The sequence below is a fragment of the Pan paniscus genome, chromosome 7 (genome assembly GCF_029289425.2).
Source record: "Pan paniscus chromosome 7, NHGRI_mPanPan1-v2.0_pri, whole genome shotgun sequence".
Lineage (NCBI taxonomy): Eukaryota > Metazoa > Chordata > Mammalia > Primates > Hominidae > Pan > Pan paniscus.
Window position 1 is genome coordinate 89,742,362 of NC_073256.2, and position 20,181 is coordinate 89,762,542.

General features: G+C 41.5%; 1 protein-coding gene across 4 annotated transcripts in view; it reads left to right on the forward strand.

Moving 5' to 3' along the window:
• The window catches only part of LY96 (lymphocyte antigen 96), a 46,134-nt gene that overhangs the window by 8,292 nt on the left and 17,661 nt on the right, over window positions 1-20,181 (forward strand). For 2 of the 4 annotated variants that reach the window (XM_034965517.3, NM_001279220.1), the window contains 2 exon segments: window positions 5,088-5,177; window positions 10,282-10,410. In XM_034965517.3, coding sequence (XP_034821408.1) covers window positions 5,088-5,177; window positions 10,282-10,410 — 219 coding nt within the window. 4 annotated transcript variants of the gene reach the window in all.

A 20,181-nucleotide genomic window follows, 5' to 3' on the forward strand; every position in this document is an offset into this window, starting at 1 on the left:
AATAGAGACAGGGTCTTGCTATGTTGCCCAGGCTAGTCCTGAACTCCTGGCCTTATGTGATCCTTCCACCTCTGCCTCCCAAGGTGCTGAGATTACAGGCGTGAGCCACCATGTCCAGCCAGCTGTAACAATTTTTAATGAAGTCTTTAGGGATTTCTATATATAAGACTATGTCATCTGCAAAAAGATAATTTTACTTCTTCCCTTCCAATTTGGATGCTTTTTTTTTTCTTGACTAATTGCTTTGGCTAGGACTTCTAGTATTATGTTGACCAAGAGTGGTGAGAATGGACATCACTGCCTTGTTCCTGATCTTAAAGTAAAACCTTTCAGTTTTTCACCACTGAGTATGATGTTGACTGTGGGTTTTTCACATATGACCTTGTCCTCAAAGTCCAGCCTATCTTAATGATCTATGAAATGCCTTTCAGGTCATTCTCCCATTGTCTTGATGTAGAAGAACACTTGGCTCCCTTCTATCCATACTAATTTCGTTATCGAATTTTACTATAAGTGGCCAAAAGAAGCCATGCAGCACCTTGAGCACTTTCCTGCTTATCTATTTCTTCTACCAGATAGTGTAGATCCTTGCTCTTAAGTTCCATTTTTCACACAGTTTTAGGGAACAGACACAAGTCCATCAAGTTCTTTGCAACTGTGTAGCAAGGATGGCCTTTACTGCAGTTTCCAATACCTTGTTTTTCATTTGTGTCTGAGGCCTCATCAGAATTGCCTTTACCTTCCACATTTCTACCAACATTCTGATTATGACCACTTAAGTAATCGCTAGGAATTTCCACACTTTCCCTACATTTCTTCCCTTCTTCTGAGCCCGCATCAGAATTGCTCTTAATGCTCTGTTCATGGCAATATGGACTTTTTTCTAGCCTGTTCCTCCAAACTCTTCCAGCCTCTGCCTATTATCCAGTTTCAAAGCTGCTTCCATATTTTTAGGTACCTGTTACAGCAACACCTCACCTCTCTGGCACCAATTTTCTATCTTCATCTGTTTTTTGCTGCTATAACAGAATACGTAAGACTGGGTAATTTATAATAAACAGAAATTTATTTGGCTTATGGTTCTGGTTGTTGAGAAATCCAACATTGAGGCATTGCATCTAGCAATGGTCTTCTTGCTGCATCATCCCATGGCAGAAGGGCAGAAGGCCGAAAGGGCACTTGTCAGGGGTGGGGAAGGAGGCTATACTCATCCTTTCATCAGGAATCCACACCCACAATAACTAATTCACTCCTGCAACAACAGCATTAATTCATTCACAAGGGCAGAGCCCTCATGAACTGATCACCTCTTAGAGGTTCCACCCCTCAACACTCTTGCACTGGGGATTAAATTTCCAGTGCATGAACTTCAGGGAATGCATTCAAACCATAGCAACACCTAATAGTTATGACAGTCTGTTTTAAGCTAATGACAACTTAAATTGAATCACATATAACAACTCTACACTTTAGGAGTTGGAGACCAGTCTGGGCAACAAAGAAAGCCTCTATCTCTTAAAAAAAAAAAAAAATTTTTTTTTTTTTTTTGAGACAGTCTCGCTCTGTCATACAGGCTGGAGTGCAGAGGTGTGATCTCAGCTCACTGCAACCTCCACCTCCTGGGTCTGAGTGATTCTTGTGCCTCAGCCTCCCGAATAGCTGAGATGACAGGCACGTGCTGTGCTGACATGCCCAGATAATTTTGGTATTTTTTGCGGAGATGGGGTTTTGCTATGTTGGCCAGGCTGATCTTGAACTCCTGACCTCAAACCATCGGTCCACCTTGGCCTCCCCAAAGTGCTGGGATTACAGGCATGAGCCAGCACACTTGGCCTCTACAAATTTTTTTTTAATTAAAAACAAAAAAAACAGGCCACATGTGGTGACTTATGCCTGTAATGCCAGCACTTTGGGATGCTGAGGCAGGAAGATCACTTGAGTCCAGGAGTTCAAGACCAGCCTGGGCAACATAGTGAGACCTCATCTCTACAAAAAAAAAAAAATTAGCTGAGTGTGGTAGTATACACCTGTAGTCTCAGCTATTGGCAAGAGGATCACTTGAGCCCAGGAGTTAGAAGCTGCAATGAGCTATGATTGCATCACTGCACTCCAGCTTGGGTGACAGAGCAGACCCCCGTATTTAAAAACAAACCAACAAACAAAACTATTTCATTGGGCTTCTTGGATTTGTATTTCCATTATTTCCATTTTCTTCCCTAGATTTGGGAAGTTTTCAACCAACCTTCCTTCCTTCCTTCCTTCCCTCCCTCCCTCCCTCCCTCCCTCCCTCCCTCCCTCCCTCCCTCCCTCCCTCCCTCCCTCCCTCCCTTCTTTCTTTCTTTCTTTCTTTCTTTCTTTCTTTCTCTCTCTCTCTCTTTCTTTCTTTCTTTCTTTCTTTCTTTCTTTCTTTCTTTCTTTCTTTCTTTCTTTCTTTCCTTTTCTTTCTTTTTGAGACAGAGTCTTGCTCTTTTATCCAGGCTGGAGTGCAGTGGCGTGATCTCAGCTCACTGCAACCTCTGCTTCCCAGGCTCGACTGATTCTCATGCCTCAGCCTCCTGAGTAGCTGGGATTATAGCCATTATTTCTTTGAATAAACTTTCTGTAGTCTGTTCTTTTTTTCTTCCACTTCTGGAACTCTCATAATGCATATATGGTTCTGGTTGATGGTGTCTCACCATTACCTTAAGTTTTCTTCACTCTTTTAAATTATTTTTTCCTTTTGCTCCTCTGATTGAATTCTTTTCCAGTGACCTCTCTCTGAGTTCACTGATCCTTTCTCTACTTGGTCTAGTCTGCTGCTGAACCCCTCCAGTGAACTTTTTAGTTCAGTTGTTGTGTTCCTCAGCTCCATGATTTCTTTCTTTCTTTCTTTTTTTTTTTTGAGACAGAGTCTTGTTCTGTTGCCCAGGCTGGAGTGTAGTGGCACAATCTTGGCTCACTGCAACCTCCGCCTCCTGGATTCAAGTGATTCTCCAGCCTCAGCCTCCCAAGTAGCTAGGATTACAGGCACATGCCACCATGCCCAGCTAATTTTTGTATTTTTTTTCATAGAGGTGGGGTTTCACCATGTTGGCCAGGCTGTTCTAGAACTCCTGACCTCAGGTGATCCGCCCGCCTCGGCCTCCCAGAGTGCTGGGATTACAGGCATGAGTCACCGTGCCTAGCCTTCAGCTCCGTGATTTCTGTGTGGTCCTTTAAAATGTTTTCTTTCTTCTGTTGAAATTCTCACTGCATTCATGTATTGTTCTCTTGACCTCAGTGAGCATCTTTATGGAGGTATTTTAAATTGTCTGTCAGGTAAATCATATAACTTCATTTCCTTAGCGTAAGTGAGGAAGATTTGTCTTGCTCCTTTGTTTGAAACATCTTTGCCTGATCTTTCATTTTCCTTGTCTCTCTGTTTGGCATCTACACATTACAAAGCAGACATCTTTTTCAATCTTCACAGATTGGCCTCACACAGGAACATACCCACACCTATTGTTGTGGGAATCAGGAGGACGAGAGAGACCTCGGGGGAAAGCAAGAGGATCTTTATTGAATGCACTCAGACCCAGCAGACTTAACATCCAAAAACTGGGCCCTGAACAAGGACAGCACTTGACTTTTATACACACTTCTAAAAGGGGGTGGGCTAGCTTGAAGCAGGCTTACAGTGGCACAAAAGCAAGGATATAGAGGCAGAACAATTAATCCAATTGTGACAGGTTCATAACTCAGGACTATACATGAACATTGCTATGCAACCCAGATGTCTGTTATCTAGGTTTTGCTCAAAAGAGCCTTGCACTGGTTTATCTCATAACCTTCACCATGGTGCCCAGACGGCTGTAGTTCAGGCCTGCTCAGGCTTCTCACGACCTTCGCTGTACTTCTTAGGTAAAACAGAATACTTGAAGTTCCTAGTTACAGAGAACAAGAATCTGTAAACTCATATCATAAAAGAAAGGAAAATTTGTTTTTCCTCTCCCTATGTTGAGGGAGTGCTGGGAGAGTCTCCAGAGCACATTTCTTTGTGTCCTATCTTCTCAGATAGTGTTTATCAAGACTTTTCCTGGGTCTGGGCCTTGCCTGCTACTGCCTTTGAGATGAGTCAGCCTAATACAGGAAAGCTTATTTCTTTCTCTTTTTAATTTTCTTTTTCTTTCTTTCTTTAATTTCCCACTTCACTATTAGCCTGGTTAGAGATTCTGGGGTCCTCTACCAACTCTTTCTCACTTCAGGGAGATGCAGGCAGCTGTGTTTTTTTGTCCACCTATTCCGTGCTGAGCCAGAGATGGGGTGGTGAAGGGAACTGTGGCATCTACCAGCCCAAGCTGCTGTCTCCATTCCCCTGCCAGGCAGCTAGACTATGCCAGACCTGTCAGAACTCTAGGACTGATGAGGCAGATATAAGTTTTTTGGGGATCCCCAGAGAAATTGGGATGCTGGATGCATGGATTAACTCTTTCCCTCCCCAGGAGAAAGCTGAGAGCTAAGATTTTTCATCTTCTCACTCTGTGCTGAGCAGAGGGGAGGATTAATGATGCCTATCTGCCCAAGCCACTGCCTTTATTCTCCCCTGGGTGGTAGACTGTGCCAGACTCATCAGAGCTCCAAGACTGGCAAGACAGAAGCCAGTCCTCTGGGGAGCCCTCGTGAAAAAGTTGGTGTTCTGGACATGTGAAACAACTTCTCTCCTCCCATGGGTGGAGCTAGGAGCTGGTGGGGGGGGTCTCTTCCTGATTGTATGACACCACACCAGGGTAATAATCTCTGATTAGAGCGTGTCCCAAGTCTCCCTACTGGCTTTGTTGAATCTGGTTTTGTGTTCTCCTTGGGTGCAGGAGTCTTTCAATTAGTTTGATTTTTCATAAAGGGAATATTTCTGTAAATTGTTGTGTTAGTGGAGGCAAGAAGAGTTCAGGGCTTCTGATTCTGCCACATTGCTGATGTCATTCTTCTGGGGAGATATTTTCAATCATCATCAATTTTTCTTATTTTATAATTTTAATGCAAGATTCATCTTAAAAGGCTGATATTCAGAATGCTATACTTAATGGAGATGATTTGTAGTAATTTATTGACATTATCTTTATTGCTTTTAGATAAAATGCAATACCCAATTTCAATTAATGTTAACCCCTGTATAGAATTGAAAGGATCCAAAGGATTATTGCACATTTTCTACATTCCAAGTAAGTTCAAATTTTTGCTTTTATAGACCAATCAAAGGAGTTAAGAAATATCAGTGATAAATGATTGTGTTTCAAATATACTTGTATTCGTTATCTATTGCTACGTAACAAATTACCACGATCTTTGTGGCTTAGCACAGCACACATTTATTATCTCATCATCTTTGTTGATCAGTATTCTGGGCATAGCTTACCTGTGTCTGCTTCAAGGTCTCCCATAAGGCTACAATCAAGGTGTTTGCCAGGCTGGAGTCCCTTCTGAGGCTCAACTAGGAAATATATACTTCTAAGCTCACGTAGCTGTTGTCAGTATTCAGTTGTTAGTATTCAGTCCCTTGCTGGCTGTTGGCCACCCGTCAGTTCCTTACCACATGGGCATTTTCAGTATGGCGGCTTGCTTTTTCAAAGCCAGCAAGGGGGACAGTCAGCTAACTAGGCAAGTCACAATCTTATATAGCATAATCATGGAAGTAACACTCCATCATCTTTGCTGTGTTCTATTGGTTAGAAGCAAGTCACTAGGCTAGCCCATACTACTGGGAGAGGATTACACAAGAACATGTGGGTAGAAATGGGAATAACTTCAGCTGTCCAACAATCTTACAGGTATATCCTTCGTCAATCATTAGCTATAAGTAATATTGGGTTTCCATTAGTCAAAGATCTGTGTGTCAGCAAGCCAGGACTTTAATATTTTTTAAAGATGGTCTTTCTAGAGAAAAATACAGTAATAATGGGATGACAGAAGGCCATGTGTTTTGTTTTGCTTTGTGTTGTGTCTTGGTTTTCCTCTCTATGACTTTGCTTGTTATCAGCTTAGAAAAAACTAACGCAGGTGGGGTGATAGCATGGGGCTGTATCTCAGTCTCTGTGCAGACACAAAACTTTTTCCTCTCCTACCAGTTACCAAACGTTGTTTATTGCCTGTAAGCTCTGGAATCCCAGAAAACTTTAGTTTTAATCTTTATCATCATCATTATCACATAATTTACATCCTAGTTTAGATTTGGAGCTTGTTTTAGATTAATACTTTACAGAGTAGTTTTACATAAATAAGCTTAAACATTTTCCCCCGATTTTAGTTCTCTGGCTTACCAGAAAAATGAAAAACAACAACAACAAAATCCCCAAAACTGAGAACCCAGGAATGATAGACAACAAACTTGTGTTTTAATTTTCATGATTCTAGTTGTTCAACCTGTTTTTTTGACACTCTGTATCTGCATTCATTTATTCACTAAAAAGATGCTTAGTAAATTGTAAGTATCATGCTAGGCACTGTGAATTCATTGATAAGATATTCTCTCTCTCTCTCTCTTTTTCTTTTGAGATGGAGTCTCTGTCTGTTGCCCAGGCTGGAGTACAGTGGCATGATCTCGTCGGCTCACTGCAGCCTCTGCCTCCCGGGTTCAATCCATTCTCCTGCCTCAGCCTCCCAGGTAGCTGGGATTATAGGCGCCCACCACCATGCCTGGCTAATTTTTGTATTTTTAGTAGAGAAGGGGTTTCACCATGCTGACCAGGCTGGTCTTGAACTCCTAACCTCAAGTGATCCACCCGCCTAGGCCTCCCAAAGTGCTGGGATTACAGGCGCGAGCCACCGTGCCCAGCCAATAAGACATTCTCTTGATCTTCAGGAATCCATCAGTGCAATAGGAGAGACAGAACTGCAGATAGTATGGTATAAGTGAAGTGACAGCAACAGGGCTTAGTGACAGCACAGAGCAAAGGATGATTAACTCTATTTCCTCCACTTTCCTGGCCAAAGATAAAATAAATAATCTAAAGTTTTGCTTGGCTAAGGCTCTACAGTTTCTTCTTTTTTCCTAGGTTCTGTTTTCTGGTCTGTTGGCAGGTTTTACCCCTACACAATTGGCATAAAGGATGATTTACATAATGAATAATCTCACTTTCAAGTGAATCCCTTGCCCTTACTCGCAGGAAACAGGTTGTATCTTTCCAGGCCAAGATAATAAGACAGTACAAAATCATTTAGAGTTCTCTGAAAAGCAGACACTAAGAAGGAATTAGGCTAGAGATTTCTTGGAGGAAACGCTTGTGAACAGTAAAGGGGAGAGGAAGCCAGAGTAGGCTAGGAGAAAATTCAGATTGGGGTGCAGGTCTGATACCTTTGAAAAGAGAGTAGGGAGGAAGGAGAATTAAGTAGGATAATCCTCAGACCAGAATGCATCCCTGAGACACTCTTGGCCTGGGCCAAATACGAAGCCCCAGAGCAGAATGCCTGTCGTAAGAGACCCATGATAGGCGGGAGTAGCCTGGCTCTAGGGTCCTTGCAGTGCTGGATCATTATAGGAGCAGCCTACGAGAGGGTGGCCTCTGGCTGAGTGCTGAGATAGATGTGAAGGTACGGCAGCTGCAGGCTGTCTGCCAGCTACTCTTCTCACAGCAGCTGCTTTTGAAGGGAAATTTGAGGGACATACCTCAATGGCCTTTACAAGTGTTTTATAATTTCTCACTAAATATGACATTTATATAACAAATTATATTAATTCATTAACAAAATAATTATTCAGTCATATTTTTATAGCGCAATTATGTTTCCATAGAATATACTATAATGTTGGTATAAAGTGTGAGACCACATTCATGGAAATCAACCTTATTTTTATGGCCTCATTTCTACTTGAATTCAGGAAGAGATACAAGTACAAACTTGAACCAAAAATAGGTTGAGAATGGAAATGATATCTTTTGAGATGTCATAGGCTTGCTAGTAAATTATTTGTATATTATTAACTGATTGACAAATCAAACTGGAGCATAAGCTTCCTTCAAGGTTATTTCTGGAAGTTCCTGGAATTGTCTTTGGTAAGCTAAAAAATAGTCCTCTTTTATACCACATGACAGCCACCATGTTTCTTTTCTTTTTTTGAAATGGAGTCTCACTCTGTCACCCAGGCTGGAGTGCAGTGGCGTGATCTCGGCTCACTGCAGCCTTTGCCTCCTGGGTTCCAACGATTCTCCTGCCTCAGCACCCCTGGTAGCTGGGATTACAGGCGCCTGCCACTGCACCCAGCTAATTTTTGTATTTCTAGCAGAGACAGGGTTTCGCCATGTTGGCCAGGATGGTCTCGAACTCCTGACCTCAGGTGATCTGCCTGCCTCGGCCTCTCAAAGTGCTAGGATTACAGGCGTGAGCCACTGCACCCAGCTCATGTTTCTTGTCTCTCACTCCAACACCCATATTGACATCCCGGCCTGCTGAGCCACAAAAGTGGTGTCTCATTGTTGCCATCGTTCATGTTCTTAACGTGACCACAGTGGTGTCCAAGGACAAGGAGTTTCTCACAACTTAAACTATTGAGTTGTCAAAGCAGGACTTCCTTTCCTGGAGTTATTGAAGACTGGAATCATGCTGTGTTTCACGAAGAAATGGAAGAAGGTCCTTTGCCCTGCATTGTCACTGGACACCACAGTGGTGCTGTCTTGTGCTTCTGTGTCTCCAGGAATTCCTTGTGAAAATGGTCTTTCAACTTCTACACACAGCACTGCTTTTGGAGAAATTCAAGCCCAAGTCCATGGAGTAGGCCATGGGATCACTGTTTGAAACAGACGCCATGATATTCTTCTCCACACCCTACCCTGAAAGCTGAGAAGTGAAGACAAATTAGGAAAGTTGGTGGTGCTTCAGGTTCAGAGCAATGAGGGCCTACATGAAGGCAGTGCGGTAATGGGGATGAAAAGGAGGTTAGAAAGTTTTACTGGGACTGGGAATTCTAGTGCCAACTTTGTGATGAAGAGGAGAAATCACTTTTAGATCTGTTGGGTGAGGTAACTGGGCAACATTTGAGTAGAGATATTGCATAAATACATGGGATCAATGCTCAGGAGAAAGGTTGAGACTAAAGTTGACTTGAGAATTGTCACCTTATGTGGTACTTGGCCTGAGAGAGTGTGCAGAGTGAAAACTAAGGAGAACTGAGGATAGATCCTGGAGAAATCCAGGAGTCGATGAAATAGACTGAGGAAGAGGAGTCAGAGAGATTGGAGGACACCTGGAAGGGAGTGGTTGCACCAACACCAAAGAAGGTTTAGGGAAAGGAGCAGGCAGTTCTGTTAAGCATAGCCAAGTTCAAATTAAAGTTAGAAAAGTTGTCTTTTGATTATGGTTACAATGAGTCATGGTGATCTTACTAGGAAAATATTTTCAGTGAGGTAGTGGTTGCAAAATTGTTTTCATTATGAAAAGGATTGTGCATCTTTTTTGGCCAGGCATGGTGGCTCATGCCTGTAATCCCAGCACTTTGGGAGGCTGAGGTGGGTGGATCACGAGGTCAGGAGTTCAAGACCAGCCTGGCCAAGATGGTGAAACCCCATCTCTACTAAAAATACAAAAATTAGCTGGGCACGGTGGTAGGCGCCTGTAATCCCAGCTACTCCGGAGGCTGAGGCAGAAGAATTGCTTGAACCTGGGCAGCGGAGGTTGCAGTGAGCCAAGATTACGCCACTGCACTCCAGTCTTTCTCAAAAAAAAAAAAAGAAGAAGAAAAGAAAAGAAAAGAAAGAAAAGGATTGTGCATCTTTTTCATTTGGGCCAACTGAATAAGTTGGAAGAGTTGAGAAAAATGCATTGATTACTGGAATTTTTCATGGTAGCTGGAAATAGGGAGATCATGAGGAAATTAAAAAATAGGCATACATTTAATTTTTCATCAAAAGATTCTATTTTATTCTCAAGAAATCTTTCATCAGAACTCCTAGAAAGTTGACTGTCTCACTGTCCTTCCTTTCCTTTTCTTTTCTTTTGAATTTTCTAGCAGAACCATAGAACTAGATATTTTATGTCTTTATTTGATAGTTTTCTCAATGAAGTTATGAAGGCTCTTCTGTTTTTAGGCAGAGCATGCATAGTTTTACTGTGGAACATTGTATTTGATTATGATTTACTAGTTGCCCTCTCAGAACTTCAGTTTTCTCATCTGCAGAAGAAGAGTAATAATTGACATCTTGTAGATAGTTGTGATGATTAAATGAAATAATGTAAGAAAAGCACAGGGCCCCTTTTAACTATACAATAAATGTTAATTACTATGTATAAAAGAATCTACTATTTGAGGGCCTAATGGGATTTTTTCTTTTAAAGGGAGAGATTTAAAGCAATTATATTTCAATCTCTATATAACTGTCAACACCATGAATCTTCCAAAGCGCAAAGAAGTTATTTGCCGAGGATCTGATGATGATTACTCTTTTTGCAGAGCTCTGAAGGGAGGTAAGTATTCAGTTCATATTACTTTTAGAATAGGAAATAATTCTTTATGAAAATGTTATGAAAATTAAATACATTGAAAATGGGAAGTTCCTTTTCTGCTAATAATTCTTTTTCCATCCAAAGTTTTTACTTTTAGCAGCTTAAATAACATTTTATAACTATATACTTGAACTGTTAGGATGACACTTACATGATTTGTATTATTAATATTTTTCATAGTAACCCACCAGATTTTCTATACAGTCCTTGGTTTCTTCAGTGACTTCTGCCTTTATGTTCCTCCTTGGAATTATTTACAGAATAATAACATTCAGAAATTAGGACCCTTACAGAGATCTTGCACCAAGGGATAAAAAAATAAAAAATAAAAATGAATAAAAAAAGGAATTACCACTTTAGAGCTATATTCCAGCTTTTCCATTTACCAGCAATGTGACTTTTGGCATGTTATTAATATTTAACCTTTCTTGGCCTCATTTTCCTCAGCTATAAAATGGGAAAGTAAAACACATCATACATAGTTTTAAGAATTAAATTTGAGAATTTGTGTTAAAAAAAAAGCCTAGTACAGTGTTCAGAATAAGAATCCTTCTTTTGTTATGAATTTTCCAGTCCTGTCATCTTTATAATGAGGGAACTGATGTTTGCAGTGGCTTAGTAATGTGTCCATGGTCATTTGGAGAACTAGTAACAGAGCAGCATCCTAACTCTAAGACATGACTGTCCTACTGTGTCATGCTTTCTCTTTGGAAAAAAAAAATCCCTTAGCAGATTACTGTTTTTTTTTAATTGTGCATTTCTTTTACACAATCTCTGTGGAATTACATTGATATTTTACCTGAATCTTCAAAGTTTCTCTTTCTTGAGACCTCAGAGGTGTCAGACTCAAATCAGCTTGTCTACTTCTTCTCTCCCTCCTCCCACTTTCTTCCATAAACATCTATTGAACCTAATTTGAGCAAATCGTGATTTACGTTCTGGTTATCTAAAGTTGAATGGTAGGATCTCCTTCCTCAGAAAGTTACTCTGGGGAAAACTGGATTGCCATATGCAGAAGAATAAAACTGGACCCCTAGCTCTCACCACATACAAAAATCAACTCAAGATGGATGAACAACTTAAGCATAAGATCTGCAATTACAAACATACTAGAAGAAACCTAGGAAAGATTCTTCTGGACATTGGTCTAGGCAAAAAATTTATGACAAAGATCTCAAAAGCACAGGCAATAAAGACAAAAGTAGACAAATGGGATTTAATTACATCAAAAAGCTTCTGCATAGCAAAAGAAATAATCAATGGAGTGAACAGACAACCTGTAGTATATGAGAAAAAATTCACAAACTATTCATCCAACAGGGGACTAATATTCAGAATGTACAAAGAACTCAAGCAACTCAACAGCAACAACAAAAACAAATAACCCCATTAAAAAGTGGGAAGAGTGGCTGGGTGCAGTGGCTCACACCTGTAATCCCAGCACTTTGGGATACCAAGGCAGGTGGATCATGAGGTCAGGAGTTCGAGACCAGCCTGGCCAACATAGTGAAACCCCATCTCTACTAAAACTACAAAAATTAGCCAGGTGTGGTGGCATGTGCCTGTAGTCCCAGCTACTTGAGAGGCTGAGGCAGGAGAATTGCTTGAACCCAGGAGGTGGAGGTTGCAGTGAGGCGAGACCATGCCATTGCACTCCAGCCCAGGTGACAGAGTGAGACTCCATCTCAAAAAAAAAAAAAAAAAAGTGGGAAAAGGACATGAATAGACACTTATAGATACTTTTCAAAAGAACAGATAGAAATGGTCAATAGGTATATTAAAACATGCTCAACATCACTAATCATCAGAGAAATGCAAATTAAAGTTGCAATGAGATATCATCTTACCCCAGCCAGAATGGCTATTATTAAAAAGACAAAAAGTAACAGATGTTAGCAAGAATATGGAGAAAAGAGAACTCATCCACTTTTGGTGGGAATGTAAATTAGTATAGTCTCTATGGAAAGCAATATGGAGATTTATCAAAGAACTAAAAATAGAACCACCATTCCATCTAGCAGTTTCACTACTAGGTATCTACTCAAAGGAAAAGAAATCAATATATCAAAAAGATACCTGCACTCATATGTTTATTGCACTAGTCACAATAGCAAAGATATGGAATTTACCTAAGTGTCCATCAACAGACAAATGGGTAAATAAAATGTGGTATATTTACACAATGGAATACTATTAAGCCATTAAAAAAATGAAATCATGTATTTTTCAGCAACATGGATGGAACTGGAGGCCATTATCTTAACTGAAACAAACCAGGCACAGAAAGTCAAATATTGCATGTTCCCACTCACAAGTGGGTGCTAAAAAATGTGTACACATGTACTACAGAGTGGAATGATAGTGAAGAGTTGGAAGGGTGAGGGGGTGGATGATGTAAAATTAGTTAATGGGTATATGTTACTTGGGTGATGGGCACCCTAAAAGCCCTGACTTGACCACTACACAACCTATGCAGGTAATGAGATTGCACATGTACCTGGTAAATCAGTATAAATAAATAAATAAATAAGTCACTCCATTCTGGGAAAGACAGTTATAAGAACAAAATTTATAATAAAATTATGTGTAATTTTATTGTAAATTGATTACAGGTATGAGCCATTGCCATACAATAAAATTATATTTACATATAATTTTTTTGTAAAATTATTGTAAATTTTTTGTAAATTTATTGTAAAAAGGTATATGTAAATAACATATAGTTCTATTAGCAATAGAACTATATGTAAATAACATATAGTTCTATTAGCAATAGAACTATATGTTATTGGTTTTAACTATATAATTACTAAATAACTGTGGCAGAAAAACTGGGATAAGTTTTTTTTTTGAGACAAGATCTTATCTTGTGGCTCTGTCACCCAGATTGGAGTGCAGTGGTGCAACCATAGCTCACTGCAGCCTCAAACTCCTGGGCTGAAGTCATCATCTAGTCACAGCCTCCTGAGTAGCAAGGACTACAGGCACAGATCACCATGTCCAGCTAATTTTTTTTTTTTTTTTTTGGAGTCAGAATCTCACTCTGTCACCCAGGCTGGAGTGCAATGGCACAATCTCAGCTCACTGCAACCTCCACTTCCCGGGTTCAAGTGATTCTGCCTCAGCCTCCCGAGTAGCTGGGACTACAGGCGTGTGCCACCATGCCCGGCTAATTTTTGTATTTTTAGTGGAGACAGGTTTTCATCATGTTAGCCAGGCTGGTCTCAAACTCCTGACCTCAGGCCATCTGCCTGCCTCGGCCTCCCAAAGTGCCTCCCAAAGTGCTGAGATTACAGGTGTGAGCCACCGCACCTGGCCCTAATTTTAAATTTAATTTTATTTTAATTAAAAAATAGAGATAAGGTCTCACCATCTTGCCCAGGCTGGTGTTGAACTCCTGGGCTCAAGTGATCCTCCTGCCTCAGCTTCCCAGAGTGCTGGGATTACAGGTGTGAGCCATTGCTCCTGGACATTTTTAAATTTTTTGTAGAGACAGGGTCTCACTATGTTGCCCAGGCTGGTCAGACAAGCCTTCAATAGAGTATTTTATTAGCGTCTTGAATCTGAGAACATCAGAGGGTGAGGGGGAAAAACATTCCCTGGAGAGGAAACAGCATATACAAACACATCTAGTCATGAAAGAGTATGGTTTATTTGGAGAGTAGTTTTTTTGTAGTTGGAGCAGAATGTGCTTGTGGGGAATTGCTGGAGATGAGCCTAGAAAAGGGGGCAGTGTGAGCATGTAACTCATGCGCAAAATATTGGCTGGTATCCTATAGTCAGTGGGCAGGGATGACCCACTGAGATTTCCATTTTTACAGATAACTAGCATCCATATGGCAGGAGGTGGGGGTAGGCTGAGGCAGGAAACTTGGGTGGAAGGAAGAGCATCCAGGAGGCTCTGTGAGAGACCATGAAGGCTGAACGAGACGGCGGCCAGGGAGTAGCAGGGAGGAGATGAAAGAGAGATTTTTGGGAGACAGAATAGGCAGGATACACTGATTTAATGTGGCAGGCAAGGATTAGGTAAAATCAAGACCCTCTTGGGCTGGGTGCCTGTAATCCTAGCACTTTGGGAGGCTGAGGCTAGGAGTTTGGGGCCGGCCTGGGCAAGGAGGTGAAACACCATCTCTGGAAAAAAAAAAAAATTAGCTGGGTGTGGTGGTACCAGCCTTTAGTCCAGCTACTTGGGACTGAGGTGGGAGGATCACTTGCACCCAGGAGGTCTTGGCTAGCTGTGATCCACTGCTGCACTCCCTGACTTAAAAAAAAAAAAAAAAAGAAAAAAAAAAGCACCACACTTGAGGGCCGGTGACTGGATGTATGGAAGTGCCATTATCTGAGATGATGTGTACAAAAGAACAGGCAGGTTTTTTGTTTTTTTTTTAAAGGGAAACATAATGAGTTTTGGCTTGGGCATGTTAAGCTCAAGGTAATTTTGGAATATTCAAATAAACATGGCCATCTGGCAGCTGAGTATGTGGGCCCAGAACTTAGGACTTTCTGATTTAAGAAGCATTGACGTATCAAGAGACCCTTGAAATTTGGGAGTCAAATTTGCAAGTACCATACATATCTATGTTTAAAATAATTTTCCTTTTGGTTGTTATAAAAGTTATACATCTTTATGATATGATATTTAGAAAATATGGACAAGCAATTATAAAGTAAAAGTTACCCATAATCTCACCAGTTTACACACACACACACACACACACACACACACATATATATCTGTTTCTCTCAAAAACACATTTATGAATCAATGGATGGATATTTCAAAGCATCTTAAATTTAATAAGCCTGGGCTGGGCACGGTAGCTCATGCCTGCAATCCCAGCACTTTGTGAGGCCAAGGGAGGTGGGCTGCTTGACATCAGGAGTTTGAGAACAGCCTGGGCAACATGGTAAAATGCCGTCTCTACCAAAAATACAAAAATTAGCTGGGTCTGGTGGTGCATGCCTGTGGTCCCAGATACTTGAGAGGCTGAGGCGGGAGGATCACTGGAGCTTGGGCAGTGGAGGCTGCAGTGAGCCGTGATTGCACCACTGCACTCCAGCCTGGGCAACAGAGCAAGATCCTGTTTAAAAAAAAATTCATAAGCCTGTAAGTTCTGTTACCATGATTTTGCTGGGGCTGCTGTTACTAAGTACCATAAACTGAATACCTTAGAAAAACAGAAATTTATCATGTAACAGCTCTGGAGTCCAGAAGTCTGAAACCAAGATAACGAGGCCATGCTCCCTCTGTAGGAGCTAGGCATGGATCTGTTCCAGGCCTCTCTCCTAGCTTCTGGTGGCCTAAGGCATGTCTTGCCTTGTAGATGGTCATCTTCTTCCTGGGTCCTTTCACTGTGGTCTTCCCTCCTATGTTTGTCTATCTCAGTGTCCAAATTTCCCCTTCTTAATAAGGACACTTGCATATTGGACTAGGGCCCACCCTAATGACCTCATTTTAACTTGATTATCTGCAAAGATCCTGTTTCTAAATAAGGTCATGTCCACAGGCACTGGAGGTTAGGGCTTCAACGTATCTTTTTGGGGGACACAATTCAATGTACAATACCATCTGAGGCTCAGATCCCGCCCCCTGCATAGCTGCCAGGAAAACTAGACTGGACCATGAGTGAGCTGCATGGATACCTTTTGGGAAGAGGAGAGGAGAGCCTAAGAAGGGGTTCTGTTCTCCCTCGCCCTGCCTCAGTTCCCTCTTGCCTTCTTCAATGTGGGCAAAGCTTCAAGCTAACTTCCTAAGAAAAGAATGGAAGGGTCCGTTCCAAGATGGCCAAATAGGAACAGCTCCAGTCTGCAGCTCCCAGCGTGATCGACACAGAAGACAGGTGTTTTCTGCATTTCCAACTGAGGTACCTGGTTCATCTCACTGGGACTAGTTGGACAGTGGGTGCAGCCCACAGAGGGCAAGCCGAAGCAGGGTGGGGCATTGCCTTACCCAGGAAGTGCAAGGGGTCAGGGGATTTCCCTTTCCTAGCCAAAGGAAGCTGTGACAGACTGTACCAGGAAAATTGGGACACTCCCACCTTAATACTGCACTTTTCCAATGGTCTTAGCAAACAGCACACCAGGAGATTATATCCCGTGCATGGCTCAGTGGGTCCCATGCCCACAGAGCCTTGCTCACTGCTAGCACAGCAGTCCAAGATTGAACTGCAAGGCAGCAGCCTGGCTCGGGAGGGGCGTCCGCCATTGCTGAGGCTTGAGTAGGTAAATAAAGAGGCCTGAAAGCTCGAACTGGGTGGAGCCCACCGCAGCTCAACGAGGCCTGCCTGCCTCTGTAGACTCCACCTCTGAGGGCAGGGTATAGCTGAACAAAAGGCAGCATAAACTTCTGCAGACTTAGAGGTCCCTGTCTGACAGCTCTGAAGAGAGCAGCGGTTCTCCCAGCATGGTGTTTGAGCTCTGAGATCGGACAGACTGTCTCCTCAAGTGGGTCCCTGACCCCTGTGTAGCCTAACTCAGAGACACCTCCCAGTAGGGGCTTACTGACACCTCATACAGCCGGTGCCCCTCTGAGATGAAGCTTCCAGAGGAAGGATCAAGCAGCAATATTTGCTGATCTGCAATATTTACTGTTCTGCAATATTTACTGGTCTGCAGCCCCCGCTGGTGATACCCAGGAAAACAGGGTCTGGAGTGGACCTCCAGCAAACTCCAACAGACCTGCAACTGAGGGTCCTGACTCTTAGAAGGAAAGCTAACAAACAGAAAGGAAGAGCATCAACATCAACAAAAAGGACATCCACACCAAAACCCCATCTGTAGGTCACCATCATCAAAGGCCAAAGGTAGATAAAACCACAAAGATGGGGAGCAACCAGAGCAGAAAAGCTGAAAATTCTAAAAACCAGAGTGTCTCTTCTCCAAAGGATCGCAGCTCCTCGCCAGCAACGGAACAAAGCTGGATGGAGAATGACTTTGACGAGTTGACAGAAGAAGGCTTTAGAAGGTCAGTAATAACAAACTTCGCTGAGCTAAAGGAGGATGTTCGAACCCATCGCAAGGAAGCTAAAAACCTTGAAAAAGGATTGGGTGAATGGCTAACTAGAATAAACAGTGTAGAGAAGACCTTAAATGACCTGATGGAGATGAAAAGCGTGGCACGAGAACTACATGACACATGCAGAAGCTTCAGTAGCCAATTCGATCAAGTGGAAGAAAGGGTATCAGTGATTGAAGATCAAATTAGTGAAATGAAGCGAGAAGAGAAGTTTAGAGAAAAAAGAGTAGTAAGAAATGAACAAAGCCTCCAAGAAACATGATACTATGTGAAAAGACCAAATCTACATTTGATTGGTTACCTGAAAGTGATGGTGAGAATGGAACCAAGCTGGAAAACACTCTTCAGGATATTATCCAGGAGAACTTCCCCAATCTAGCAAGGCAGGCCAACATTCAAATTCAGGAAATACAGAGAACACCGCAAGGTACTCCTCGAGAAGAGCAACCCCAAGACAGATAATTGTCAGATTCACCAAGGTTGAGATGAAGGAAAAAATGTTAAGGGCAGCCAGAGAGAAAGGTCAGGTTACCCACAAAGGGAAGCCCATCAGACTAACAGTGGATCTCTTGGCAGAAACTCTACAAGCCAGAAGAGAGTGGTGGCCAATATTCAACATTCTTAAAGACAAGAATTTTCAACCCAGAATTTCATATCCAGCCAAACTAAGCTTCATAAGTGAAGGAGAAATAAAATCCTTTACAGACAAGCAAATGCTGAGAGATTTTGCCACCACCAGGCCTGCCTTACAAGAGCTCCTGAAGGAAGCACTAAACATGGAAAGGAACAACCAGTACCAGCCGCTGCAAAAATATGCCAAATTGTAGCGACTGTTGATGCTAGGAAGAACCTGCATAAATTAACGAGCAAAATAACAAGCTAACATCATAATGACAGGATCAAATTCACACATAACAATATTAACCTTAAATATAAATGGGCTAAATGCCCCAATTAAAAGACACAGACTGGCAAATTGGATAAAGAGTCAAGACGTATCAGTGTGCTATATTCAGGAGACCCATCTCACATGCAGAGACACACATAGGCTCAAAATAAAGGGATGGAGGAAGATCTACCAAGCAAATGGAAAGCCAAAAAATAAATAAATAAATAAATAAATAAATAAACAGGGGTTGCGATCCTAGTCTCTGATAAAACAGACTTTAAACCAATAAAGATCAAAAGAAACAAAGAAGACAATTACATAAAGGTAAAGGGATCAATTCAACAAGAAGAGCTAACTATCCTAAATATATATGCACCCAATACAGGAGCACCCAGATTCATAAAGCAAGTCCTTAGAGACCTACAAAGAGACTTAGACTCCCACACAATAATAATGGGATACTTTAACACCCCGCTGTCAATATTAGACAGATCAATGAGACAGAAGGTTAACAAGGATATCCAGGACTTGAACACAGTTCTGCACCAAGCAGACCTAATAGACATCTACAGAACTCTCCACCCCAAATCAACAGAATATACATTCTTCTCAGCACCACATTGCACTTATTCCAAAATTGACCACATAGTTGGAAGTAAAGCACTCCTCAGCAAATGTAAAAGAACAGAAATCACAACAAACTGTCTTTCAGACCACAATGCAATCAAATTAGAACTCAGGATTAAGAAACTCACTAAAAACTACACAACTACATGGAAACTGAACAACCTGCTCCTAAGTGACTACTGGGTACATAACGAAATGAAGGCAGAAATAAAGATATTCTTTGAAACCAATGAGAACAAAGACATAACGTACCAGAATCTCTGGGACACATTTAAAGCAGTGTGTAGAGGGAAATTTATAGCACTAAATGCCCACAAGAGAAAGCAGAAAAGATCTAAAATCGACACCCTAACATCACAATTAAAAGAACTAGAGAAGCAAGAGCAAACACATTCAAAAGCTAGCAGAAGGAAAGAAATAACTAAGATCAGAGCAGAACTGAACGAGATAGAGACAAAAAAACCCTTCAAAAAATCAATGAATCCAGGAGCTGATTTTTTGAAAAGATCAACAAAATAGATAGATTGCTAGCAAGACTAATGAAGAAAAGAGAGAAGAATCAAATAGACGCAATAAAAAATGATAAAGGGGATATCACCACCGATCCCACAGAAATACAAACTACTATCAGAGAATACTATAAACACCTCTACGCAAATAAACTAGAAAATTTAGAAGAAATGGATAAATTCCTGGACACATACACCCTCCCACGACTAAACCAGGAAGAAGTCGAATCCCTGAATAGACCAATAACAAGTTCTGAAATTGAGGCAATAATTAATAGCCTACCAACCAAAAAAAGTCCAGGACCAGACAGATTCACAGCCAAATTCTACCAGAGGTACAAAGAGGAGATGGTACCATTTCTTCTGAAACTATTCCAGTCAATAGAAAAGGAGGGAATCCTCCCTAACTCATTTTATGAGGCCAGCATCATCCTGATACCAAAGCCTGGCAGAGACACAACAAAAAAAGAGAATTTTAGACCAATATTCCTAATGAACATCGATGAGAAAATCCTCAATAAAATACTGGCAAACCAAATCCAGCAACACATCAAAAAGCTTATGCACCAAGATCAAGTTGGCTTCATCCTTGGGATGCAAGGCTGGTTCAGCATACACAAATCAATATACGTAATCCATCACATAAACAAAACCAAAGACAAAAATCACACGATTATGTCACTAGATGCAGA